This window comes from Leptonotus elevatus, chromosome 17, assembly GCF_054856555.1.
Source record: "Leptonotus elevatus isolate MCC_2025b chromosome 17, RoL_Lele_1.0, whole genome shotgun sequence".
Taxonomy (NCBI): Eukaryota; Metazoa; Chordata; class Actinopteri; order Syngnathiformes; family Syngnathidae; genus Leptonotus; species Leptonotus elevatus.
In genome coordinates this window covers 1,752,295-1,779,927 of record NC_141255.1, presented here as the reverse complement: position 1 = coordinate 1,779,927, position 27,633 = coordinate 1,752,295, and the positions used below count along the sequence as shown (strand labels likewise).

Genomic DNA, 27,633 nt, shown 5'->3' with positions numbered 1-27,633 from the left:
AACAATAATAGTAATCAGCATGGAAAGATTATAAAAGGACTTTAATGCAAATTTCTCCATTGCATTGTACAAATGCTGAATAGTATTCAAAGACGTGAAGCAAAAGGTAAAAAAAAAAAAAAACACAAAATGTTGCACAGTCAGCTTGTGAATTCATCATGACGTCTCAGATGCTTTCCAAATCTTCTACACGTAAACAAATCCTTCCTAAATTGAACATGTCAGTAAAATAAAATATGTCATGTGAGGTAAGCTTCCAAGTCTGAAATTGACTTTTCAACAGGTAAATTGATTCCAAAATGGATGTAGTTCATGATCATTCAGAGGCTGGATGACCTTTCTATTGCTTGGATTAATGGCACCGACACTTCTGGCACTGAAATGGTACAAACAGTGAACCCCTTACATCTGCCTATTTGCAGATTATTTTGTATTTTTGTATTGGGGGGGGGTCACCAAATTTCATAATTTTTAAAAACACACAAACTGAAAAATGCTCTTTTTTTAAAGTGAGCAAACTTCTGCCAAACAAAACCATGTTGCCACATACTTGCACAATCTTGAATAAAACAAATATTTTCAACCCAGGATTCAAATTTAATGTGGATCCATTGAAAATGCGTTTTATGAGAGCCACTGAGAACAGAGTGGGCTAAATCTGTTTTTGTCATTTTTAACTTAAGCAAATTTGTAAAAAAAAAAAAAAAAAAAATTCAGATGGACCAAAATCAAGGTTTAGTTCCAATTTTGAAATACAGGGGGCAGTCCTTTATTGTACTTAGCACAAAAAAATGGAGTTTGCCCACTCAAACATTTCCGTACGTTCTCAGTGGCTCAACTGATTCATCAGATTTGACTAATATGCATAACAAAACCATCATAGGGCCCAAGTGAAATTCAAAAGCGGGGCTGTCTGACACACCCTAAAAGATTACAAACATTCTGATATGGTCAAAATAGGTGTCTGTGGCGGACATGTTGTCCTCCGTATTGCTGCTGACACGATAATCCTCCTCCTCCGAGCGAGCGAGCGTGCGTGCGTTTACATGTCGGCCTTGACGAAGGAGGCGAACATGCCGTCCTCCTGCTCCAGAAGCGTCTCAGGCTTGTCATACTCCAGGATGTTCCCACGCTTCATGACGATCACCAGGTCGGCCGTCAGGATGGTGTGCACGCGGTGCTAAGTGGGGGGGGGGGGGGGGGGTGACAGGGCACACCGCTTATTATGGGATAGTAGATGCAGTCATCTAACCTTTAACCTTTAACCCTGAGACTTGTAATAAAAAGGGCCACATCAAATAAAAGTTCAATTGTTTGTCAAATATATGAAATGGTTTACTTCAATAATAAGAAAATGATTCCGTTAAATTGTTCTATTTTGTGATTATAAAGTGATGTCAAAACTGTTCATTTGACTATTTTTCTGTTATTATTTACAATAACTCAAATAATATAAATACATAAATATGACCATTCCTGTTTAGATTTGATGAACAAAATCTGTACTCTTTGGTACCAACCAGGCTGTCTCCGGCAGAACCAGAACCAGCCCCAGACCTCTAGCCCCGACCCGGCCGGTGGTGAGAAGAAGAGAGACGTCAAGAAGAAATGGAAAGAGAATACGGAGGGTGGTAGTGGGGGTCGAGTCCGAGTGGGCCGGGCTGGTCCGGTCCGGTTCTACTTGTGAGTTCGCACTAGCACACTGAAGAGGCTCTCCTCCTGTGCTAGCAGGTTGGGACCGGAGTCACATTCCACCAAAATCCCAGAGGAGAAGACCAGCACCTGCCCAGCGTCCAGGATAGAGGAGACGCGGTGCTAAGGGCAGGGGACAAGATGGGACAGGATAGGACAGAATGCGTGTGGACAAGACGCAATAAGATGGGAGGGAGGGGCAGGAATGTGACAGAAAAGGAAAAGGCACGACAGGATGGAACAAGGTAGGACAGGACACAATAGGGTAGGATGGGACAGGACAGGACAGTACGGCAAGAGATAGGAGAGGAGACAGGGTAGACGAGGACAAGAAGGGGCAGGACAACAGAATGGGATAAGACATGTAAGAACAGGGTGGGACAGGACAGGACAGGATATGACAGCATAGGATGGGATAAAAAAGGACAGAATGGGTCAGGATAGGAAAATTTCAGAACAAGACAAGTTGGGAAGAGACATGATGGCACAGGATAGGATAGGACAGGAAAATACAGGGCAGATAGGACAGGACAGAACAGGATAAGACAACAGGACAGGATGTCACAGAATAGGACAGGAAAGATGAGGACAAGACATGGCAGAATGGGACAGGATAGGGCAGATTATGACAGGGACAAAAAGAAAATGAAGAAAAGCATTTTAACAAAATACAGGTAGAAATGAAAAGAATAGAGGAAGAAAAAGGGCATCCAGAAACAAAGCGAAATCCAAAGACTCACTGCGATAGTGACAACTGTCCGGTCCGCAAACGCCGTCATCACAACTTTCTGTAAGATGTTCTCCTGAACACACAAAACACAAAAACACAATTCATGTTCATGCTCCTTGCATGTGCTTTCATTTTGAATTTGCATGTTTGACGGATGTGTTCAACAAATGGCTGAAAGCACATCAGCACCCGTCGCTCTCCTTCTGGTGCCGAGGAACTTTTTTAATCTACTCACTCAACTTCCTGTTTCCGCACACACGCACACACACACACACACCGTTGCCATGTCGATGGAGGCTGTGGCCTCGTCCATGATGAGGATGCTGCTCTTCCGCACAAACGCCCGAGCCAAACAGAAGAGCTGCCTCTGACCCACGCTGAAGTTCTCGCCGCCCTCCGTCACCGCCGCGTCTGCAGCGCAGGACGGCAGCCAATCACAAAGCGGCTGAGGTATGACTAAGCCGCATATTGTTAGCATATCTTCCCAAAGTCATAAAAACAAAAAGAAATGTGTGCGTGTACGTACCGAGCCCTCCCGGTAGCGCCTTCACCATGTTCTTCAGCTGAGCGATCTCTAGCGCCTCCCACAGGCGCCCGTCATTGCACGTCCGCTCCGGATCCAGATTGAACCTGCGGGAGGTCACTTTAGTTTGGTATTGGACGCCGTAAAAAGCATTTATTTCCAACTTGTATTGAGTCTTCACAAGGGGAAGATCATTTCCAGTGTCACAGCCAGTCAAAGTGCGTCAGAACGGGCGACAAACGCGTCTCGCGGAGCGGTGTGAAACACTCGACCGTTCACCCCCCCCCCCCCCCCCCCCCCACACACACACACACACGCACACGCAGTCCAAACAAACACAACCAGGATGTGCGACAGAGGCAAAAAGTCAGATGAGGACTCGGCGGACTTCCTGCTGCGTTGGATGAGAGAAAATTCCATGATCATTGTTCACACACATTGAGAGGCGTTCCACAAGGCTCACTTCCAGAACCACTGTTGTTTCTAAAGGGCAAATTCTAAACTAAAATTTGTGAGCGTAACTGCTCCAAAATGAACAATAGAAATAAAACAACTCGAAGAAAAAAAAACATTTGCCAGAAAAAGATTTATTGAAAGCACTGCAGCTGCGTCCAGATTTATTCCCTAAAAAAAGACTACAACTTAAATTAAACAGCCAGGATGGAACATAAACAGGAAGTTGTGTCTTTAGCCAGGAAGTGTGTGTACGTGCCTGTGCATGTGTGTGTGTGTGTGTGTACCTTATGGAGCCACTAAACAAGATGGGATCCTGCAGGATGATGGACAGCCGAGACCGGAGCGTCTGCAAGGGAAGTTTGCAGATGTCGATCCCGTCTATGACGATCTTTCCTGGAGGGAAAAAATAACGAGACAATTGTGAGTCGCTTGACGTCCTCCGAGTCGCCCCACTTAGCACCGGCGACCGCTCTTGTGCGCGAGGCTACAATAAACACACATGTAAAAGTGGCAGCACGGTGAACAAAATCGGTAGCAGTTCCAAGGTTCTGGGTTCGAAGTGTGACAGGTTTTAAAAGTGAATGGGATAGATTTTTTTTTGTCTGTATGTGGCCTGTTGTTGGATGGCGACCAGTCATTAGTTCATATATACGTGTCCTGACAATGACCTGCGACCAGTCCATTGTTTGTCCAAATATAGAGTGCATCATTTATCCAAATGAGCATTTATGGACTGTGAACATCCACTGACATCATTTTCAGGGGAGAAAAAAAGTGTCCTGGCTCCTCTCAGACATGAAATGGAAATAAAATTGTTGAAGGAAAGCGCAAGAAGAATGCGTTACATGTGCCAAGTGTACAATATGCTCATACGTGATTATCATTGTTAGGGGAACTGAAATAACAACTGATTCCAGGCCAGTTGTTTACATATTTACATGTAAAGAAATTCAGTGTTTACGTCTCCACCAAAACTAAAATCAACCGATTCCGCTTCATTGTGTCAACAGCCTTCGTGCCACTTTCCCCAAAAAAGGAAGCTTGGAAAGTTGTGAACGCTTTTGTTTTAAGGAGACGTAAACACAAGAAAAGCAAAGAATGACGAAAGAGCGAAAGAGAGAGAGAGAGAGAGAGAGAGAGAGAGAGAGAGAGAGAGAGAGAGACGAGATCTCTCACCTTCAAAAATGTCCACCATGTTGAAGAAGGCTAAGGACAGCGAAGACTTGCCACTTCCCGTGCGGCCGCAGATTCCCACCTGGCGGGGACGTGACAGGCAGGTGAGGCGCGGCTCGGACACTTGATGATAACGCGAGCGGCCGCGTATTCAGTCCTCGAACCCCGTTTCACTTTGCAACATGACATTCGGTGGACATGCCTGTCACGAGGAGCTCCACAAAAAAGGTCATGACTGAAGAGACACAGGAAGTCTGCCATTTTGCTTTAATGTGGCCTTCCCGGGATCCCTCGGACTTGGTACTGTTTTTGAAAATTCAGTCCATGAAGCCAGTTTAACTTGTCATGAGGAGAACCACATAAAAAGTCTCAACAATGTCTCTTTTCGGCTATTTTTAAAAAGGAACTCAAGCTTAAACATTTCTTGACAATAATAAGTTATATGCGACCTCACTAGTCATGACATTCTGATTAATCTTACATTTGTGGAATATGAGTTATGCAGCAAAATACAGACATTTTTATCCATCGCAGGTGGCGGCCATTTTGCCACTTGTTGTCGACTGAAGATGACATCACAGATGCTCAAGCAACGACCAATCACAACTCACCTGTTTTCTGAAGCTGAGCTGTGATTCGTTGTTACCGGAGACCTGAGCAACTGTGATGTCATTTTCACGCGACAGCAAGTGGCAAAATGGCCGCCTTCTGATATTGATCAAAACTGCTGGATTTTGCCGCTTCACTCATATTCCACTAACGCAATGTCAACCAGAATATCGCATTTAGACAAGTGGGGCTGCAGAGAACATATTATTGTCAAGAATCTTTGGGGGGGTTGAATTCCCCTTTAACTCATTCACTCGCAGCCATTTTCACTGAAGCAACCCCCTTTGCTCCCAGCTATTTTACTGGATTTGGACTGATTTTGCAAGACCCACAGAATATTGTGTTTTAATGCTATAAAAACAGGAAAAAAAGAAAGATTAGAGTCTCTTCCTTCATCGGTCTTCGTTTTGCAGCAGTTGGCATTAGAATATAGCCAAGTTTCATCATTATTCACCAATCTGTTTAAAACAGTGGGGGGAAAGAGCTTTTTGCAACACGGCCCTGGTTGATCTCGTATACTCTGCTGCCACCTGCTGGCCGATTTTGTAATAACAGCCATTGCTTTAAGCGACTTCTTCAGTTCAGAGGCTGCTTGAAAGCCTTCTGTATGCTCTAGCATAAAAAAAAAAACCATTATAAAAAACATATAAATACGTCTTTTGGTACGATACGATACGATATAGATTATATAGATTTTGGAGCATGGTAAAACTTAAAATAGAACTACAGCTGGGTGGCACCAAATTGCAAGCAATGCTCATCTTTGCATAGCATGGCTGCAAAATTCGATGACTGGCCAAAAGCAGAAAACTCTAAGAGGTCAACACCACACGGTCAGAGGGAAAAATGACCTTCTGGCCCGGCTGGACGTAGGCGTTGACGTGCTTGAGCACGGGCTTCAGCATGGGGTCATAGCGCACGCACAGGTCTTGGATCTTGATCTCGCCATCCTGAGGCCACGTCTCTGGCACCTGAGAAGAATCTGGAGGAGGACATGGAACATGAATAAATCGTTTAAGTGGTAGTCCAAGATGAAAAATGACATTTGTTGCAAAAAAAAAAAAAAAAAAAGATTCTTGATATTAGTTTAATTTAAGGGTGTCAAAATGAGTGCGTTCATTTTTAGTTCATTTAAAGTTCCTTTAACGCCACCATTTTCTTAAAAATGCGCGAGTAATGACCGCCCCTTACTTGTACTCGGGGAATTCCAGTCGCAATGCAGCAGAAACATCCACATCAAAATGTTGCCGTAATAAATTGAATAATAATGCATATCGTTGTGGAGACTGGGGTCAAGTTGTATTTTACAATTGCAAAATGTGACTTCATGTTAAAGCTTAAACAGCTCTTAATATGAAAAGAAAAATGCACTGAGCTGTCACCGTCTTCCAAATGCAGTTATGCCACCTCGTGGCAGAAAAATGACCTCAACGCAAATAGATAGCACACTCGTTTTTTACAGTCAAGTACACTTTTTAATTTTAACTGAATTTTATGAATTATTATGAAATTACTGTATAATTTCTATGAGTTTAACATTTTTTCCACTTTTATGTTAACAAGAGTATGAAAACATTTTATTGTACATTTTGAATTCACGCGATTAATTATGATTACAAATTTTAAGCACCTGACACCCCTAGTTTAAATTAATCAGTCCACATATTATTATTATTTTTTTTTTTTGGGCAGGATTGATATATGATAGCTTCCAAACATGTTGCCCAGAAAAGTTGCGACATTGAAGTTTACCCATGGATCCCTCGTAGTTCTCAGACTCAGTACTGAGAAAGCTGTTGACTTTTTTCACCGCCGCCATTTGCACCTCCAAGTCGGCCAGGTTCCGCACCACCCAGTTCAAGTAGTTGGTGACCTGCGCAAAAACAAAACACAGCACGTTTTTTCTCTTTCCTTGCAAGACGTCAAGACCAACGACGGCGATGGGTAAACTGACCGTGAGGGCGTACGTGAGCGCCAAGCCCACCAAACCTCCGGTCGACTGACCGCAATCTAAACCCCAAATGGACGCGCCGGCCGCAGCGAGCACGATGACGGCGCCGAGGTAGTCCTGAAAGAGAGAGAGACAGAGGATGTCGATTCTCAACTTTCCAGGTCATGCGAAACAAAAGTCCAGAATCTCAACCCAATGCATTTTTTTTTTTCCAGATCTGATGTCAGTACTTCGTTTCACTGTCAATATAAGCACCTCGCCGGACGGCTCCTCGTTTGCGGATGTTATGATTAGACAGTGCAGGTGTACCTAATAAAGTGGCGGGTCTCTCACCGTGCGGACCTCCAGCCAACGGTTAGCGGCCGAGAGGAACAAGTATGCCGTGTTATTGGTGTCGGTCAGCTCCAGCATGCGCTGCTTGAAGCGGGCCTCGTGTCTGAAGCAAAAAAAGAAAGCAAGTTCATTCAACAACATCATCATCATCATCATCGTCATCATCATCATCGTCATCGTGCTGATTGCGGCCGTGCAGAGCTAACCGCAGCAGATAATGGCGACGGGAAGTTTCCCGTGTGTGCGCGTACATGTGCGTGCGTGCGTGCGTGCGTGTGGGTAGGAGGTCCTCGAGGGGGACGTAGCGGAGAAAAAAAAGCGTGAGAGCTGCATTATGTTGGATCATAACTCTGATGGGAAAGAAAACTAAAGACCTCCAGAAGGCCTCAATAAATCATTGCAAACCGCATGAACGTGTTTGTACCTAAAAGCTCTGATGGTGGTGAGACCTTCAGCTGTCTCAGAGAAGTGGCACAGCAGAGGAAGTTGCGTGGAGTCATCCAGGTCCTGAAGGTCTCTGGTGAGGGGGGGGGGGGGGGGGAGTAGAAGGACTGAAAAACTGCCGCACGTGACTTTGGGCCGCACAAAAAGGGAGAAAAGGTCCCCCCCGTACGCGTCGACCACTTGACCAAGCGCAAACGAGAGGCTCGCGAGCGCATTGGCACTCACTTGGACGCCACCCGGAAGTACTTCTGGATGAAGTAGAAGGCCACGGCCAGGGGCACCAGGGCAACGATGAAGTAGGGCGTGATGGTGGAAATGACGCCGATGGCGGAGAAACAGAGCAAGGTGGATCGTGTCAAAGACTCCAGGGTAGGCGGAATGTGCTGGGGGGGGGAAATCAAGAGTACTGATGTCAAGAAGGATCAACATTGCTGAAATAATACGAAGTCCTACCTGGTCGATGATGTTCGTATCAGCTGAGAACCTGTTGAGGATCTGCCCCAGCGGTGTGATGTCAAAAAACCTGAGGACGAGACGGAGAATTCAGCCCCCTCCCCCCCCCCATCTGATGGGAACTGGAGAAGCAGCGGCGACTACCTGAGAGGAGCGCGGATGATCTTGTTGAGGAGGTTGTGGTGAAGGTTGGTGGCGGCAGAGAGCCCCAAAAATTCTACGGTGAGCGAGGTGATGAGGCACAGCGTGATCCCGGCGGCGCACAGAACCATGAACACCGTCATGTAGAAGGAGTCCTGCAAAAAAAGTCAGAAATTTTCCGAATTTTGGACAACTGCCACATCGCTCATACATCCGCTCCGAGATATGCTTCGAGCTCTTAAAACAAAAAAAAGACGTGTGCAACGGCGGACCTCCGAGTTGGCGGCGCCGCCGTGGGACGTCTTGTTGACCATTTGAACCAGGCACGTTCCGTTGGGTCCCGGCACCATGGTGAAGTTGGTGTGGTGAGAGGTCCAGATGGCCAGCCAGTAGTCGATGGCCATGATGACCGAGTGCTTGAGGAGCTTGGAGGACATCATCAGGAAGACCATGAAGAAGCCGCCGGACGAGAGGTAGCACCAGCACACCTGAGGAGGAGAAGAAGAAGAAGTCGTTCTTGGCATGGATGGATGTCGACGGCGCGTAAGGATCGGGATCATCTCACCTTCCACGGCACTTTGGATCTTCTGTTTGTGGCGGTGGACATGTTGTCGTCATCTTCCTCCTCTTCTTCCTCCTCTGAAAGAATCCCAAACTTTGATTGGAGGATCAAAAGACCTCGTCACGAAGAGCAAATCCCACCGTACCTTCGTCCTCATCATCGACTTGGTTCTTGGCCTCTCTGGAGTAGAACGCTCGTCGGAGGGTCTTCCTCTCCAGCGTGGTTTGGCTGTCCTGCTCGATGTCCTGCATGGAGAGCACCCGTCAGAGAGACCTGGGAGAAGAAAAGAAAGAAAGGAAGGAAGGAAGGAAAGACAATGGATGCCAACCTTCTCCAGCTCTTGGTCCTGCCGGTTCATGAGCGTCTTCCAGTGGTCGTAGAGCTCCACGTCGTGCACCTGGATGTCCTTCAGAGTTCCTTCCCTCAGCACGGAGCCGTCCTTCATCGCGATGATCTGAAACAGGGGCGTCTTTGTGCTCAGACGCTACATTTGATTTTGAACACATTCACTGCCATAGACGGCTATACCCGTCAAAGATTCATTTATACTGGGCTGGCAGTGAATGAGTTAAAATGATCACACATGGCCAATTTATTTATCCATGATACTCGGCGGGCCGGATTAAAAAAACGAAGACCGGTTGGACTTCTCACTAACCCAGTCAGCATGGATGAGGTACTGCAGCTTGTGTGTGACAAGAACCACGGTCCTCTTGTCATCCTGCAGGAACTTGAGGATGCCGTCCTGCATCAGGTGGTCGCTCAGGTGAATGTCCAGGGCGGAGAAAGGGTCGTCCTAGGGATACACGGACAACTACATACCTGAGTTGTCCTCAGTTTTTCTCAATTGTAATGCTTGGCGCCATGAGAACCAGCAGTTTTTTTCCACAACTCCCCCAAACGCATCCCTCGCGTCAGACGGTCGTCGTCACCGCTTAACCTCGCTGCCCTTTTCCCATCCAAAAACGACACGACAAACAACATTTCCTTAAGCGGATCGGAATCCGCGCAACTGGCGCTGACATCGCCACGGCGACGGGAAATGACGCGAGCGTGCAAACACGTCGTCCGTCCAGGAAAAGGGCGTCGCTTCCTTCTTGACGAATCTAATTCATCTAATTCAATTATAGTTTCATTGATTTAGTTACTTAGCAGCACTTGATGCATTTGTGTCAGTTTGTGCTGACCAGGAAGACGATGTTGGTGTTCTGGTAGAGCGCTCGAGCCACGCAGATCCGTTGACGCTGCCCGCCACTCAGATTGATGCCCTGGCCCAAAAGCACAAAGTCAACAAAATGGCAACAAAGCAACGTATTACCAAACCAGGCCTAGACCACCCCCAAGGCTTACTCGTTCTCCAATCTCTGTTTGGTCTCCGAAGGGTAACAGGTCGATGTCCAGTTGGAGAGAGCAGGCGTCGATCACTGCCTTGTACCTAAAACAATTCAAATTCAAAAATGCAAATTTTTGGGGGTCATAGAGGTGGCAAATCCAGGTCCAGAAAGTAAAAACCTTGCCACAGTTTGGCTTTAGCCCCTGATGCTAGCTAGCTAGCTAGCTTCCTAGCAGGTAAACGAGCACCATGGGAGCTAGCTATCTAGCACCTAAAAGAAAAACCTTGTCACAGTTTGGCTTTAGCCCCTGATGCTAGCTAGCTAATGATGAGTAATTAACATTGTTTTAATTTATATTTTAGCCGTTTTGGATTTAGTTGACTCAGTGTAGGCTCAATGAATTGTATTCTTGTCTGTGTTACTTTCATGAGGAAGGGCAACGAGTTCATACATTCATTCGTTATCTAATGGGAGGGCCGGTCTCTGCTGTGTCGGAAGGGAGTCAGGCTTATTGTTATTGTATTTTTTCTAATCTGATTTATACCCATGGGAACAGATTCTCTTGTATTCACTCAGTTGTAACCAGGTGTATTGTGGGCTGATGGGAGGAGACTTCTAGTCTCCCACTTTTCTGAATAAGTATTGATGCCCCACGTGGGACGGAACAGACAACCTGATAGAACACGGCTTCAGTGTCATCAGCTTTTTGTCCTCAGAAGCTTCTGATAATTATTTACCTTTGCAAAGGGACTTCTTCACCAGGATCTCACCATTCAGTTAATTGAACACGCAAAGAGTACAATACTTAATATTTTCTACTCTAACACTTCCTAGCAGGTAAACGAGCACCACGGGAGCAAGCTAAGGAGCTAGCGAGCTAACACCTGGGGCTAAAGCCAAACTGTGGCAGGGTTTTTACTTTCTGGACTTGGATTTACCACCTTTGTTTTTTGTAATTTTGCTGGAGCAATGAGTTGTGTGTGTCGAATAAAGGGTAGAAATGCTTTTCATGATTGTTATTATTATGTCTACAGGGTCTGATAACTTGTCACAGTGTAATTAATAAGATGGACTTAAAGTGGAGGTCAACCTTAAAAATTTCTTGACAATACTATGTTATATGTGATCGCACTAGTCTAAACATGACATTCTGATTAATATTATGTTTGTGGAATATGAGTTATGAAGCAAAATCCAGCCGTTTTTTTCCATTTTAGCTGCGCTGTGATTGGTTGAGACCTGAGCAACATTGATGTCATTTTCACAGACAGCAAGTGGTAAAATGGCCGCCCCATGAGATGGATAAAAGTGGCTGGATTTTATTAATGAACCAGAATGACATATTTAGACAAGTGGATAGAACACATTATTGTCAAAAAAAAAGAGGAAAATAGGGTTAATTTTCCCTTTAATTGACGCACCAATTTTGGGACTTGAAACTTCTGACTTAAACTTTGACTGGACTTGACTTGATGAGAATGTGAGGCTTACCTCTGCTTGTTGAAGGGGCTCCCGAAGGTGATATTGTCCTCCACGGTGGCGTTGAGCAGCCAGGACTTCTGGGTCGCGTAGGCCACCGAGTACCTGTTCTTGCTTGCAGGCGCACGATGAGAAACAAGGAGGTCATCGTAAGGAGAAGGACAACGAGGATCCTTTTCCAAACAAGTTGACACAACCACGGCAATGGCAATGGCGTGTTAGACGGCAGGCTGATGGCGTGGGAAGCAACAGCTCAAAGCATGGCGCCAAATAGGAGGACAATGGAACTTTTCCTCAAGACATCACACGTACTTGCGGTTGTCTTCCATTAACATCCATGCATTCGCAATTAACAAAACCATATCCACCGATATTCAGACTGAAGGCTTCTTCTTCATCACTGCACAGGATTGCATGAAAATCGTTGAATTAGTTTGAAGGATATAATCATGCTGAAAACAAAAGGAGATGATGATGACGACTTCACAAATGCGTGTCCGCAAAGTCTCAAACTTTACAGACACTCGACGTTGATGGAAACATTTCAAGGAGCAAAAAAACACGAGTGGAGGCGGGAGTCGAGGGTGGCTGATGATGTCACAGGAAGTCTGTCTGCTACCTTGCGGCGCGGTCACCGGCCTCGTCCTCTGCCGCCTCCGGGTGGCTGTCAAAGGCAGCACTTTAGCGCGAGCCAACAACATGCGCTAACATGCTACATGGAGCGTCTCTCGGGACTGGTCGCTTGCCAATCGCAAATGTTCGCACTCACCTATAGTCTTCAATCAACCTAAGGCGTGTTTTTAGAACCTCAAAAGAAGCCCTTTGAAGAAACATAACGCGTTTCCACGGTGACGGCTAAACTGTTTATGACCTTAAAAACGATGAGTTTCGGCGTAATCATTGCCGTCATTGATAATTAGCTTCCATCTTTGACCGTCCAGTTTGGGAGACCACAGAGGTCGTCGTGATCACTTTAAGAGTAGCGTGGATGAAGTGAGATGATGATGGATGTTGTCGGGGGGTCGGGGGGGGGGAAGTACCTGAACGTCCCCTGGTAGAATGTCTCGCTATCGGGTGGCCTGATGCGGCAAGAAGGCAAGGAAGTCAGAATCTGGTGTTAATGCGAACCATCCGCGTGCAAAAACCTCCAAAACAGGAAAAGTTTCATCTCCAGCTAAAAACAGGCAAGCGTGGAATGCGCATCATCTCGATGACTTACTTGCTCCAGTGGACGCGGCCGCTCATGCTCTGCATCTCGCCCAGCATGGCGAGCAGCAGCGACGACTTGCCACAGCCCACCTGGCCCACGATCATGGTCAGCTGGCCTGGAAGCGCGCGTTCAGATGTTACAGGGTACAAGTGAGCATAAAAAGTGTATTTTAGCAGGAACGTACATTTCCGTCATGAGCAATATGTGACAATGAAAGCACAGTGGGTGATCTCATTTTGGAAGATAATGTTAAGTGCTATCCATTTTCAGACCCTCATTTACCCTAACGCTTGAAAAAAAATGTCAAATATACTTAATACAAATAAGTACCTAAGACTGAATGTTCAATACAACAAAGGTTTGACATTTTTTTTGCCACTGAGTTAATGTCGTAAGTGTTAGAGTATGCAATATTTGTATTGTACTCTTTGCGTGTTCAATTAACTGAATGGTGAGATTCTGGTGAAGAAGTCCCTTTGCAAAGGTGTAATTATTCAGAAGCTTCTGATCACACAAAATGAAGACACTCAAGCCGTGTTCCGTTCAGATTGTGTGTCTCTCCTCTCTTGCACACAGTTTTTTATTCCAAATCAGTGCTCCCCTCCCATGAGCAAGTTCCCATGAGTACAAATCAGATTAGACTTGAACAATAGTAAATCAGCCTGTCCTTGGACTCTCTTCGACCGACTGAGACTGGTACTAGCTATACTCCCTTTAGATAATATAGAAAAGAAACTTGTTATTGTTAAGTTATTAACATTGTTTTTCAGTTTTAATTTATATTTTAGCCGTTTTGGATTTAGTTATCTCAGTGTAGGCTCAATGAATTGTATTCTTGTCTGTGTTACTTTCATGAGGAAGGGCAACGAGTTCAAACATTCATTTGCTATCTCTAATGGGAGGGCCGGGACTCTGCTGTGTCGGAAGGGAGTCAGGCTTATTGTTATTGTATTTTTTCTAATCTGATTTATACCCATGGGAACGGATTCTCTTGTATTCATTCAGTTGTAACCAGGTGTGTTGTGGGCTGACTTTTTTATGAACCCTCTTTTGAATAAATAATGATGTGGGCTGGAGAGAAGACACACATTTGAACAGAGCACTGCTTGGGTGACTTCAATTGTGTGATCAGAAGCTTCTGAAAAATATTCACCTTTGCAAGGGGACTTCTTCACCAGGATCTCACCATTCAGTTAATTGAACACGCAAAGAGTACAATACTTAATATTGTCTACTTTAACATTACCCTTCTCTTTCAAGAGAACAAAGGACTATAGATTGGCTTAACATATGAATTAACTGTTGTCTTATATTTATATCTTTATAACTAATATCCAAAACGGTTAAAATATAAATTGAAACTGAAAAACAATGTTAATAATCCAACATAAGCCAACACTGGCCTTCCTGGACTCTAACGTTTGACGCTAACTTCGAAAGTTAACATCGGAATCTAACATGGGAAAAGATAACTTCAAGAATTCATTGTTTGAAATGAACATTGGAGGCACCATGGGAAGCTAACGTTGAAGCTAACTGAGGAAACAAACATTGGAGATATTGTCATGTGTGAGTCAGTCTCCCTTAGCTTTAATGTTAGCGCTAACGCTGGAAGCTAACTTCCGAGGGTAATGTTGAAGCTAACGTCATAAGCTAACACTGCAAGTTAATAATAAAAGTAACATTGGAGTAACTATAGTTCTGAATAAAATGGAGGCTGTCATTTTTTTCAGTACTTTTTATAACATTTTTGCTTGTGGCTGTTCCATGAGATTTTTCTCATACATGTCTCTTACCAGACGTCCCGTTTTGACCAGGACGGTCGCGTTTTGAGCCGTTTTCACCAACCACGTTGTTTTTATTTTACCGGAACTAGAATTGACTCATTCCTCATGATCCTCACCTGTCGGGATGCGGATGTTGATGTCGGTCAGCGTGGACAGGTTGCTTCCCCAGGTGAAGCATCCGTTGCTCACCTGGACAGCCCAAAAAAACACATCAATATATTGTCATCGTCTGTTTTGCCAAAACAGATGATTTCTTTGCTTGTTTATCAATCTTCTTTTTTTTTTTTCATTAAGCCACCTGGCCTGAAATCCACCACGGCCCAATCCGCCCCAAAACAGACTAAATTCCCGCCCGTCTGATGATCTGGCACGTCGCTTCCCGGCGGTCGGATTCAAGCTCCTCTGTTTGGTTTATTTGTTCCCGTTAAGTTTATTTTATCTAAGCGACCCCCCCGCCCTCTTTCCCCCAGCATCCTTCTCAGCATGACGCCGACCCACGAGCGCATCGCCACTGGAACGTCTCGGGTCGTGAGATCCTTCCGGAACTAAAGCGCCACAGTGCTCCGACGCCGTTCGCAATCAATGCCGAAATCAGACAGTGGATGATTGTGTGGAACTTGTCCAAATACTTCTGACCATCTGTTTTGGATGTGACTGACATCCCGTGACATGTGAGCCCAAGTGACATCTGTCTGTCAAAGGTGGGAGACTTTAGTCACATGACATAGGTGGTCAATTTTAGGACTTTGAGCTTGCTCGGCTTAAACTGATGAAACATTCGACTTGAACGACATGACATGAAAAAAAAAAAAAATCAAGATAGTGTGATATTATTAGATTTACTAAAAAATTTACAGATGTAAAGCAATGTGGCTATAATGCAAGTGGTGACTTGAGATGCAAGCAAATTATTGTTCCCCATTAAAATGAATGAAAATACCATTAAACTGTTCCAACCTCCCCAAAAAGCCCAAGATTATTATTATTATTTTTTTTTAATGAGGACAATATCCCTCTAGTCTAGAGCATTGTACTTAATATAATAATAATTGAAAAAAAAAAGTGAGGGACTCCACATGAATTTCTTGATTTTTGTCATAGTAATGAGACTTAAAGGCTAAAACTTGAGACTTAATCATAACTTGCACGTATGTGATTCACAAGAGGAGTCGGGAAAGCGAATAGGAGGCGGGAGAAATGGCTGACCAGATAAACAACAACGCAACAACTGCATAAAATTCTGGCCCATCAAATGTCGAACGCAAGAACAGGAAGTGACAGCGGCGCCGCGAAGAATTAATGGCCAAGCGGGCTTTTCCCATCGGAGTCGACCTCGACCCGGGTTAATACCTTTGAGACCGAGCTGAAAAGGTCCGGGCCTCGGCGAGAGCTTCCAAACCAGGAGGCAGACTCCATCACGTCTGTCAAGTTCCAAGTCCCCCCCCACACACCAATCCCGCATCCCCCCCCTCACAGGCCTAATGAGCGGGCCATCGCCCCGCAGGGATGCGACAGGAAGAGTCGCCTTAAGTGAGGCCACTCTCGGGGCAAGACGTTCTCGTGTGAATCCTCCACTTCCTGAGAAGCCAGCGTGATAACAAACAGCTGTTGATGAGCTGAGTTTGACGTCTTCAGTACGTCAAACATGAAGAAGACGCTCGCACAAAGAAAGTCAACACCTCCATGTGCACGATTTCCACAACTGATATGTCGCATTTTAATTATAGCCTTTTTCTCACCTTGTTGAAATTGGCTCATTTAAGGGGCAAACCTCACTTCAATAAAATGTGGTTAAATTCCAACACGTGACAAAAGTCAAATGTGGTTACATTAACTCAAGTCTGACTAAAATAAAATCTTGTTAAATGACTACATACCTTGCCTAAATAGAATGTACTTAAATTAATATGCACCTGACCAAAATAAAATATTGGGAAATGACGACAAACCTCACCAAGATACGAAATTGTTATATTACTCAAAAACGTAACAAAATATAATCTGGTTAAATTACTAAAAACCTGACCAAAATAAAATGTTTTAGGAGCAAGCCTTACCTAAATAAAATGTGGTTACATTAACTCAAGCCTTGCCAATATAAAATGTGTTTAACAAACTTCATCAAAAATAAAATATTGTTAAATGACTACAAACCTTGCCTAAATAAAATGTGCTTAAATTACTACGTACCAGACCAAAATAAAATACTGGGAAATGACGACAAACATCACCAAGATACGATATTGCTATATTACTCCAAACCTTAACTAAATATAATCGGGTTAAAGTACTAAAAACCTGACCACAATAAAATGTTAGGGGCAAGCCTTACCTAAATAAAATTTGGTTAAATTCCAACACACCTGATATAAGTAAAATGTGCTTACATTAACTCAAGCCTGGCCAAAAATAAAATGTGTTTAACAAACATCATCAAAAATAAAATATTGTTAAATTACTACAAACCTTGCCTAAATAAAATTTGCTTAAATTACTACGTACCTGACTATAATAAAATACTGGGAAATGACGACAAACCTCACCAAGATACGAAATTGTTATATTACTCAAAAACGTAACAAAATATAATCTGGTTAAATTACTAAAAACCTGACCAAAATAAAATGTTTTAGGAGCAAGCCTTACCTAAATAAAATGTGGTTAAATTCCAACACACCTGACATAAGTAAAATGTGCTTACATTAACTCACGCCTGGCCAAAAATAAAATGTGTTTAACAAACCTCATCAAAAATAAAATATTGTTAAATGACTACAAACCTTGCCTAAATAAAATGTGCTTAAATTACTACGTACCTGACCAAAATAAAATACTGGGAAATGACGACAAACATCACCAAGATACGATGTTGCTATATTACTCCAAACCTTATCTAAATATAATCGGGTTAAATTACAAAAACCTGACCACAATAAAATGTTAGGGGCAAGCCTTACCTAAATAAAATGTGGTTAAATTCCAACACACCTGACATCAGTAAAATGTGCTTACATTAACTCAAGCCTGGCCAAAAATAAAATGTGTTTAACAAATATCATCAAAAATAAGATATTGTTAAATGACTACAAACCTTGCCTAAATAAAATGTGCTTAAATTACTACGTACCTGACCAAAATAAAATACTGGGAAATGACGACAAACATCACCAAGATACGATGTTGCTATATTACTCCAAACCTTATCTAAATATAATCGGGTTAAATTACAAAAACCTGACCACAATAAAATGTTAGGGGCAAGCCTTACCTAAATAAAATTTGGTTAAATTCCAACACACCTGACATAAGTCAATTGTGCTTACATTAACTCAAAGCCTGGCCAAAAATAAAATATTGTTAAATTACTACAAACCTTGCCTAGATAAAATGTGCTTAAATTACTACGTACCTGACAATAATAAAATACTGGGAAATGACGACAAACCTCACAAAGATACGATATTGCTATATTACTCCGAACCTTAGCTAAATATAATCAGGTTAAATGACTAAAAACCAAATAAAATGTGTTGAAGTGACTGCATACCTCACCAAAATATGAATGCAGCATTTCATCATGTCACGTCACCCAAATACTTGACTTGAATTTGACACACCGCTATTTGTACACAAGCCATTCTTCAGCAACTGACCTTGACGGCCACGTCCTCCGTCTCGCTGGGTCTCATCTGCCGCCTGGACGGCTGCTCGTAGTTGTCCATCTGGTAGCGTAGAGGCCGCTTCCTGTTGATGGCTTTGGTCTTCACCGGGCAGAAGGCAAAGAGACGGCGAGTTCGCTCGGCACAGCTCATTGGATCTCATTTATGCGGACAAAGCGGGGGGAGATGTTGGTGCGAGGTGGGAGCACTCACCGCTCCAGGGTGCTTCTTGGCTGCCTCCGAGGGAACCGACGTGTCGCCGTTCCTCCAGCTGTCGTCTCCGATCTCGTCGCTCTGTAGGAACTCGCCCAGCTTCTGGACACTGGAGCAAGTGGAGAAAATACAAAACTGCACTTCTTCCTGATTTCAGACTTTTTTCTTATTGTTTTCTCAATCACAACAAGCCGTCCAGGCCCTGAAGAAGCAGAGCAGCCCCAGATGTATCAGATTTTTTTTCACCTGGCTGCAAACTCTACTTTCTGTGGACGAGTACTGCTAACAGATGACAAATATGACAAGAACAACAATCAAAAGTGGCCTCACCTGATGAGCGCCTTGACGGCGAACCTGACAACGGTGGAGAGAAGGAAGAGCGGCGTCACCAGGATGTTGAAGAGCGCCAGTGTGGCAAAGGCCTCCGCGGGACTCGGACTGCTCTTGGTGATGAAATAATGCATGACGAAAGTCTGCAAGGAGGTGGGGCACGCCTTCAGAACACAGCTTTGGGTTCATTGGGTTCTATTAGTCAAAGCAGCCCGAGGAAGCAAATCACACTGCCGCCACCATGTTTGATTTCTGGTTTACTGGATTTTTTTTTTTCTCCATCAAATGCTATTATTTTTTACACCCTCAACACCAATCAAGCATCACAATCTTCTTCAATTCCACAACATCATTTGTTGCAAATAATTTTCCGGGTACTCCGGGCAAGCTTACCGCCAGGACAGCAGCAATAGGAATGGCGGCATTCATGAAGACTGCACAAGAACAGAAAAGCAACAGATGTAAGAGCATTCCAACAACAACAACACCAGCCGCGCGTTTGCTTCCAACTGTCTCCTCACTGGACATGGACGTGAAGAAGGCGAAGGTCTTGAGGCTCGTCAGCTCTTTGCCCCGCGTCTCCTCCACGCTGCCGCAGAAGATGTTCTCCCAAGCGTACAGCTTCAGCAGCTTGATGCCCTTCAAGATCTCCGAGGTCTTCTTCAGGCGATCGGTGGAGTGCTCCTGCAAGACACAACTCGGGGGGGGATGATTGTCTGTCGGTCGGTCCCATGTTCAAAACTGGGGAGAACCCCCGTGACGCTCACCAGGGTGCTCTTCTGCACGTTGGCCAGCTTGGTGGCAATGATGTACTGGACCGGCGCGAGAAGAACAATGACCGACGCGCCCACTACGGCGCTCCAGCCCAGCAGGTAGTAGAGGAGCGTGACTCCCATCAGGATCTGCGGGGGGGGTTCCATTTTTGGACAATGATAATCTGGTAATGGTTTACTTTAAAAAATAAAAATAAAAAAATGGAAATGGTTGCTTCAAACTAAAATGGCAGACTTCCTGTGTATTTTTGGAGAATAGCTCCGTGAGACTTTCTGGTGGGTCGACATGTATACCAAATTTCATGTTGCAAAATAAACCGCGCTGTGGGGGGCTGACTTTCCCAAGAAATTTGAATTGGCAAAATGGCGGACTTGATAACATGTCTCCTAAATTTCATGTTGACAAGTTAAAACAAAACAAAAAGAACATCGGCGATGATACCTGCACCGGCATGGCCCACAGATTTGGACATAAGAAGAGAAACCACATGAGCTGATTGGTCTCTATGGCGACCAGGTTGTTGATCTGGCCCATCGTCATCTCGCCCATGGACATGTTAGACGTGGACAGACGCAGGATCTTGTTGTAAATCATCGCCTGGGTGGGGAAAGAAAACATTCAAATGGTGGCCGAGTAGTGAGCCGAGTGGCACCCCAAAAAGAACCGTTTTGAGAACACACACACACAAACAACATCCTTCCGAACGTGCCTGCGCCTCACCAGCAGGGCGCCGCGTAGGTTGATGCCGGTTTCGATGGTGACGTAGTAGGACGCCTGCAGGAAGGTCCTCTGCAGCACCAGAGCCAGGAAGAGCAGCACGGCAAGAACCGACGTGTTCTGGAGCAGCTCGGTTGACAGCATGAAGTGGACGTCGAAGTACCGGTTCTGCAACGACATTCGCGACACGCAGCATGACCGCAACTTGCCAGTTGAATTCCTTCAATATCCCACATTGGAATTCCATTCATAAAAAGGAAGTCAAGGTCCTGCAGGTGTACCTAATGCTGTGTCTCATTCTCTTCAATTGAAGCCGCGAGAAGCGCGCGAGGAATTTCCCCTCGCCGTTCCCAATCGCTTCACGCGATTGCCGCCAGTCGAGCGGACATCTGCCGTTCAGCTGTGACAACAAGCGACCACTCGGCGGGTCCTTGTCGCCGCGGTGACCTTCAGCATAGTCCACGCCGGACGCCATTGTTTCTGTCTTTAGGTCTGACTGGTCGCCGGCTAGTGGCAGGATACATATTGACGAACGGCGAATCGAGCTACCAGTCGATAATAGACAAACAACAAACTCCACTCCGGAACTCAGACGCAAACCCTGCGAGGCAGTCGTGCTCACCACTAGGTCACCGCTCCCAATGCAAGCAAGGGTAAAAAAAAAAAAAATCGAGAGTCTTGTGATCACACCCAGTGAGTCATTGATTGGTCGGCGGGACCACCCAGCGACCCATCTCGCCGTGTTAATGCTAATAAAATCAACTTGTGTAAATACGCCAAATTTGTCTTGGCTTACAGCTCCAGAATTATTCAAGTGTGATAACGAGCATAAAAACATGATCACCTTCCCAAAAACGGCTGGCCAAATATTACACGTTCACATTTTTCCACCTTAAATCTTCAGGGATTCGAACCTTTACTCAGGGAAATTGTTTATCCACCATTAGTGACAGCACACGCATTGTTTTGGTAGCGAGGCACTCTTACACAGAAACAAAAATGTTGCTGCATGCTTTGAATGGGGAAAAAGTAGCGCCATCTGCTGGACAGAGCAAGTACAATTCAATTTTCACAGGTTTTCAATGGGACATTTTTGATCGCAAAAGTTTCATGTGTCGCTTTTGCTATTTTAGGAACACAAACGAATAGATTTGTATTGAGCCGTTGTCGTTCAACTCGTTCATGAGCAGAAATGTCATACAGGAGTAGCAGTTTTTAAAAATAGCACTAGGAAGACCAAGTCCTTCTACTAGGGCTACTTAATTGATCTACGGGACATTTTAACGATTCGATTTGGTTAGGTCCAATCAAAACTGATTTCACGATACAAATCGATTTGATTTACGCCCCGAGTGTCAACTAGTGCACCCTCGATGTTGTACTAGGATGGACTCACCTTTATCTTGTCAGAAGTGGCGCCTCCCTCTCCCTCCAGCATCAGGTTCTGGACGATTCCCGAGATGCAGAGCGGGCCGGCGAAGCCCAGCAGGTCGGCCAGGTAGCGGAAGGTGCTGCTGAGCAGGATGGGTCGCCCGAACGCCCGGTACATGGAGCGCCAGATGGACGGCGCCCGCTCCGGGTTCTCGGCCGTCTGCGGTAGAAAAGGGGTCATCTGCTTACAGGCTGCTAGCTTCATGCTAACTTATAATGGGAAATGCCAGACTGGCTAACCAATATTAGCATGGAATTTTTTTTTTTTTTTTTTTTTTACACAAATATTTATTTGTATTCCTAATTAAAGTAGAGGGTATTTTTTTTGTTTCTTAATAGCCAAACTCACCTTCTGGTCCTCATAGGCATCTTTGAGCCGCAAGTAGTTGGTCAGGGCTCGCATGGCGATGGGCAGCTTGCCAATCTTCTTCAGCTCGATTGGCCTCTTGTGGGCCCCGATAATCAACGGGTTCATCCACCAATACGTCGCCTGGCAACAGAACAACAAGCCTGAGCTTGACGACAGACGGACGCGGGCCGTCGGCGTCCTCTTACCTTTGAGAGCAAGTTCACGAAGGGCTGCAGGAAGCGGACCCCCAGATCCTGCAAGTCTTCGGGGGGCTTCACCTTCTGAGGGTTGGCAAAGAAGACGTATTTCTGCCAGGACAAGTCAACAAAAACTCCCATGAAGGCCCAGCGCATACAAATCAGGCATCTTCCATTTGAGCCTACGACAAGGTCGGATGGCTGAAGACAAACCAAACTCCGTTCCGAAATGCGTCCATTTAAAGAGGGTTAAGCCTGTAAAGATTTATATTGCCACCACACAGGAGTTAAGATTCAAATAATGGATCATTTTTGATGAAACATTCCATTCGGCTTGCATAAATCTCAAATATTATACACATGGTCACATTTTAAAACATCCTGCCCAAGAATGAATCCTCCATTATTTTTCATATTATGAACATATACGGGATTTTGACTTGATTGAATTGTTGTCTCTGGAGTTTTGGTACTGAGAGACAGCATTTTTTTTTTTTTTTTGTCCAGCCTCAGCGACACGCACCCTGATCCTGATCACGTTGATCTCGACGGCCATGAGCAGGCCGTAAAGCAGCACCAGCAGCGCCGTGATGCAGAATCTCAGCTGGTGCAGGTTCACCTTGTACACGGCGAACTTCCACAGCTTGATGGACTTGGTGATGAAGGCCAGCACCCAGTAGATGAACAGCACTGTGGACAACGGAGAAAAAAATTGGCGTGCGCTTTGGACCCCCCCACCACTAGATGGCAGCAGCAAACTTCACAACTCGCTGAGAATACATTTAGGTACAATTTTAAACGGACTCATTTAAATGCGGTTTTATTTTTCGATTTATGTAATCACAGGGTAAACCATTTACTTAAACGTCATTAACTCATTTACTGCCATTGACGGCTATAGACGTCAAAACATTTATTTGAACGATTTCTATTAGTTTCACATTTTTTTCCACTTTTGTTAACAAGAGTGAAAACCTAAAAAAAAATTAATTGTACATTTAGAACAGATATAACATTTGTGATTAATCGTGAGTTAACTAGTGAAATCATGCGATTCAATTATGATTAAAAATGTTAATTGCCTGACGCCTCTAATTTTTAATAATCTTTTTTTTTGTCGATTTTTTTTAAAATTGTAATTAATTGCATGACTTCAATAGTTAACTCACAATTAATCACAAATGTTATATCTGTTCTAAATGTACAATATTTTTTTTCTAGGTTTTCATACCCTTGTTAAAAAAAGTGGGAATTTTTTTTTTTTTAACTAATAGAAATAGTTCAAATTAATTTTTGACGTCTATAGCCGTCAATGGCGGTGAATGAGTTAAGAGCTCACCGAGGAGAAGTTTGGGGAAGTTGGAGGTCTCGATGTTGTGGTAGTAGACCACCGACGTGGTGGCCGCCACGAAGCCCATGAAGGCGGGCATGAAGAGGTGCAGGTGGTTGGTGTCCATCATCCTGCAGTGAGGCGCAAACACAACGCGGTATCAGTTAGCGACAGCCCACATGCCAACGTGGCTCCCGGGGGTCGCGGGGGCATTAGAGGGACGGGGGGGGGGGCTCACTTGTTGGACACCACGCCCTCCGCAAATTCGCAGACATGAACGAAGAGCAGCGAGAAGGTGAGGATCCACCTCAGGTTGTGTCCCGGGAAGTGCAGCCATGTGTTGTGATGGATTTGCACCTTGGAGCTCTGACTGCCCCATCCTGACACACACGTGCACACATACGGCAATTATCACAACGGTCCTCGGGGGGGGGGGGGGGGGGGTCTCGAGGGACAGAAGCCATAAATGCTGGTCACCTGGGATTTTCTTCTGGTGCAAATGCAAACACGCCAGAAGAGAAATCCGCAAAAAAACATTCAAAAAGACTTTCACAACGACTGTACATGACTCCGTCAACCGCAACAATATCAATCGTTCTTCGCAGAGGATAAAGAAAATATTCCGATTCAGAAAACTCTATTTACCCCATTACATGTGCTGAGAGTACTTGAACTAGTTTAGTCACAACTAACCTTGAGGCAGCCCCCCTGTATTGATTAGCAGTGAAGCCGAGTCGAGTCGGATTGTCACCATGGTGATCAGGCTTTTGGATGCGCTGATCAGGGTCGTGACCTCACGCTACATTGTTCTATTGCCTGCCTACGAGTATTGATACAACGTTTAATGTTCAAATGTCCCTTTCTTAAGAGGGATACATGACTTATTGCGACATTTGCAGCATAAAAAGTTAATATTTTGCCCAGAATTAATTTAAATAAATTCAATACAATCAATGCCTTTAAAAACAAAATTTTCCACTTGCTGTCGACTGAAGATGACATCACCTGTGCTGAGGAAGTAGGTAACAACCAATCATGGCTCACCTGTTTTCTGGGTTTGGTCAGCAAACTGAGCCATGATTGGTCGTTACCTACTTCCTCAGCACAGGTGATGTCATCTTCAGTCGACAACAAGTGAAAAAAATCATTTTTAAAGATATTAATTCTACATGAAAAATAATGGAGTTATCAAATTAATTCTAGGCAAAATATGTCAAGTATCCCTTTAACGGAATACACTGAATATCGATGCTATGCATTAGCCCGTCTGTGGCATTTTACACTGTGTGTTAGCATTAAGCTAGCAGAAAGCAAAATTGTGCTATTGTTGTAATTACACATTGTATAATTTGCTTAGTATTACATTTAGTTATATTTAGTTAAATCAACCTTATACTATTTTATTAACTATTAAAACTAATTCGCTGCCATTGACGGCTATAAACGTCAAAAATTCATTTGAACTATTTCTATTAGTTTAACATTTTTTTTATGAAAACCTACAAAAAAAATGATTGTACATTTAGAACAGATAAAATTTGTGATTAATCGTGAGTTAACTAGGAAAGTCATGCGATTCGTTACGATTAAAAATTGTAATCGCCTGATACCCCAAATTTTTTATAATCTTTTCTTTTTTTTAAATAAAAAAAATAAAAAATAATAATTTTGTTAAATTTTTCTTTAAAAAAAAACTTTTCAATTTTCAATCTTCCTTTAAAAAAAATTCAAATTTTTTATTTTATTTTAATAATGTTTTTTAACTTTTAATAATTTCTTCTTTTTTATAATTTTAATTATGTTTTGATATTTTTAATGATCTTTTCTTTTCACAAAAACAAAAGATTATTAAAAATTAGGGGCATCAGGCGATTAAAAATTTTAATCGTAATTAATCGCATCATTCTCAAGTTAACTCACGATTAATCACAAATTTTATATCTGTTCGAAATGTACAATAAAGAAATGTTTCTAGGTTTTCATACTCTTGTTAACAAAAGTGGAAAAAAATGTTAAACTGATAGAAATAGTTCAAATGAATGGCAGTGAATGAGTTTTTTTTTTTTAAATATATTTCCACGATGTTGTATTTTCTCACCGATGAAGAGGATGGGAAAGGTGATGAAGAGCAGGATGACATGAGGCACCAGGTTGAGTGCGTCCACGAAGCAGCCGTTGTTCAGCACGCCGTCGTCCACGCTGTAGCCGCTCACGTTCTCGTCGTTGCCGCAAAACGACAAGGCCATGGCGGCGCCGTGCCGCTTTGCCTCCATCTGACAACCAAAACAAGAAAACCCGATCAGCATGCGATGCGTACTTCACCGGGACCCGCGTGATCATTAGACGTGTGTGTGTGTGTGCTAGACCATTCAATATGTACTAAACTAAACTAGTACTAACAAAACCATTCAATGTGACCCTGAAAAAAAAAATAATAATAATCAGCGTTTACGAGTCCATTCCATGTATATAGTACTAGACCAGTACAAAGTAGACCATTCAATGTATACAAAGCAAGGACTAAGACGACTAACTGGAAAAGTCGCGGCAACATGTACGAAGTATGACCCATTGGACATCCGCTCTACGTACTGGACTATCCAACGTGTGCTAGACCAGAAGCTAGTAGACTGTTTGATGTGTGCTCACTTAGACTATTATTCAACATGTGCCGGAACAGAACCAAGAAGACCATTCAACGTGTACTAGACCCAAAAGAAGCTTCTGGAAATGTGCAGCTGATGAAGACCTCAAACAAATATGACTGCCAGTGTTACCAGTGGTGGCCATACTGGTTTTTGGGGTTTTTTTCTGCTGGGTTTGGTTGAAGAGCTCTATTTGTTTGGAACAGCATTTCACCATTGAACTTCCCACTATTAATACATAAACGTATCGGAATAAAATACAATTCAAAATGGAGTTCCTCCAGAGTACGGTGCGAACTTTTTTGTGAAGCGGAAAGTCAGCGTTAAAAGACACTTGACACCCTCCTCCATACGTGACTCAAATATCTACACGCACTTCAAATGTGCCAAACATAGTACACTCATTATAATTGGCCACCGATGACGTCATTTTAACAATGACGTCATGGTTACGCGTAAAAAGTCACCAAAACGCACACACGCAACTCATGAGTAGTCTTTACTTTTTCTTTTCTTTTTCTTTTTTCCCTGTGAGAAAAGTGGAAATTAAAAGTCTAACGTTTACCTCAACAAGAGCGAAATCCCGTAATCCTCACCGACAAAATTTTCATTCCTGCTGAAATGAAATGAAAAGTAAAGTTGTGGGGGGAAAAGGAGAAAAAGATGTAGTGAGAGCTGACCGGGGAGAGACAAGTTGATTATTTTTAGACGTGCGCCAGGATCAGCTGCTCGGCATTCTGACGGCCCACGTTTGTTACACAGAATGCACACACGCTACCTCCGGCGACCTTCAAAATAAAACAGCCTAAACTTGTACCACAAAAAAATAAAATCAAAATCAAAACAGACGAAAGGGATAAAATACTAACATGTACTCATCCAATACGTATGAGAGGCTGCCAGGGACATCATTATGAATACCTCTCACACATGCTTTGAAAATAGGCACACCTGAAATGCTCTCACACGACACGACTGAATTGGGCTGTGCAATTAATCGAAATTCAATTACAATTTCAATTATTACACTCCACCATTACAAAATCGTCATAATCGTAAAAAAAAAAAGATTATTAATACAAATTTTGAGTTGTTTAAATTTATATTTTTG

General features: G+C 43.7%; 1 protein-coding gene across 4 annotated transcripts; it reads right to left on the bottom strand.

Moving 5' to 3' along the window:
• Positions 1 to 24: 24 nt before the first annotated feature.
• Positions 25 to 27,267, bottom strand: abcc9 (ATP-binding cassette, sub-family C (CFTR/MRP), member 9). 4 transcript variants are annotated; one of them, XR_015090517.1, is made up of 43 exons: positions 27,088 to 27,267; positions 25,976 to 26,150; positions 24,116 to 24,257; positions 23,887 to 24,008; positions 23,071 to 23,237; positions 22,557 to 22,658; positions 22,351 to 22,491; positions 21,967 to 22,161; positions 20,574 to 20,738; positions 20,295 to 20,450; positions 19,847 to 19,981; positions 19,601 to 19,763; positions 19,473 to 19,513; positions 19,080 to 19,222; positions 18,750 to 18,858; positions 18,531 to 18,638; positions 14,994 to 15,066; positions 13,100 to 13,205; positions 12,921 to 12,959; positions 12,500 to 12,544; positions 11,893 to 11,994; positions 10,418 to 10,502; positions 10,255 to 10,335; positions 9,726 to 9,863; positions 9,396 to 9,521; positions 9,213 to 9,312; positions 9,071 to 9,144; positions 8,778 to 8,993; positions 8,509 to 8,660; positions 8,365 to 8,434; positions 8,137 to 8,294; positions 7,892 to 7,984; positions 7,468 to 7,570; positions 7,138 to 7,251; positions 6,936 to 7,056; positions 6,035 to 6,165; positions 4,578 to 4,656; positions 3,686 to 3,794; positions 2,949 to 3,052; positions 2,700 to 2,833; positions 2,433 to 2,495; positions 1,521 to 1,782; positions 1,036 to 1,180 (listed from the first exon to the last, which is right to left on the bottom strand). XR_015090517.1 is itself a non-coding variant. In XM_086059410.1 (42 exons), exons 2-42 carry the CDS (start codon positions 26,148 to 26,150, stop codon positions 1,043 to 1,045), a joined length of 4,818 nt encoding a protein of 1,605 aa, XP_085915536.1. In that variant the 5' UTR covers positions 27,088 to 27,265; the 3' UTR covers positions 25 to 1,042. The 4 variants fall into 4 exon arrangements, 1 of the variants encoding a protein (XP_085915536.1); XR_015090516.1 differs by having other exon boundaries at positions 1,521 to 1,815; positions 27,088 to 27,266; XM_086059410.1 differs by lacking the exon at positions 1,521 to 1,782 and having other exon boundaries at positions 25 to 1,180; positions 27,088 to 27,265.
• Positions 27,268 to 27,633: the final 366 nt, after the last annotated feature.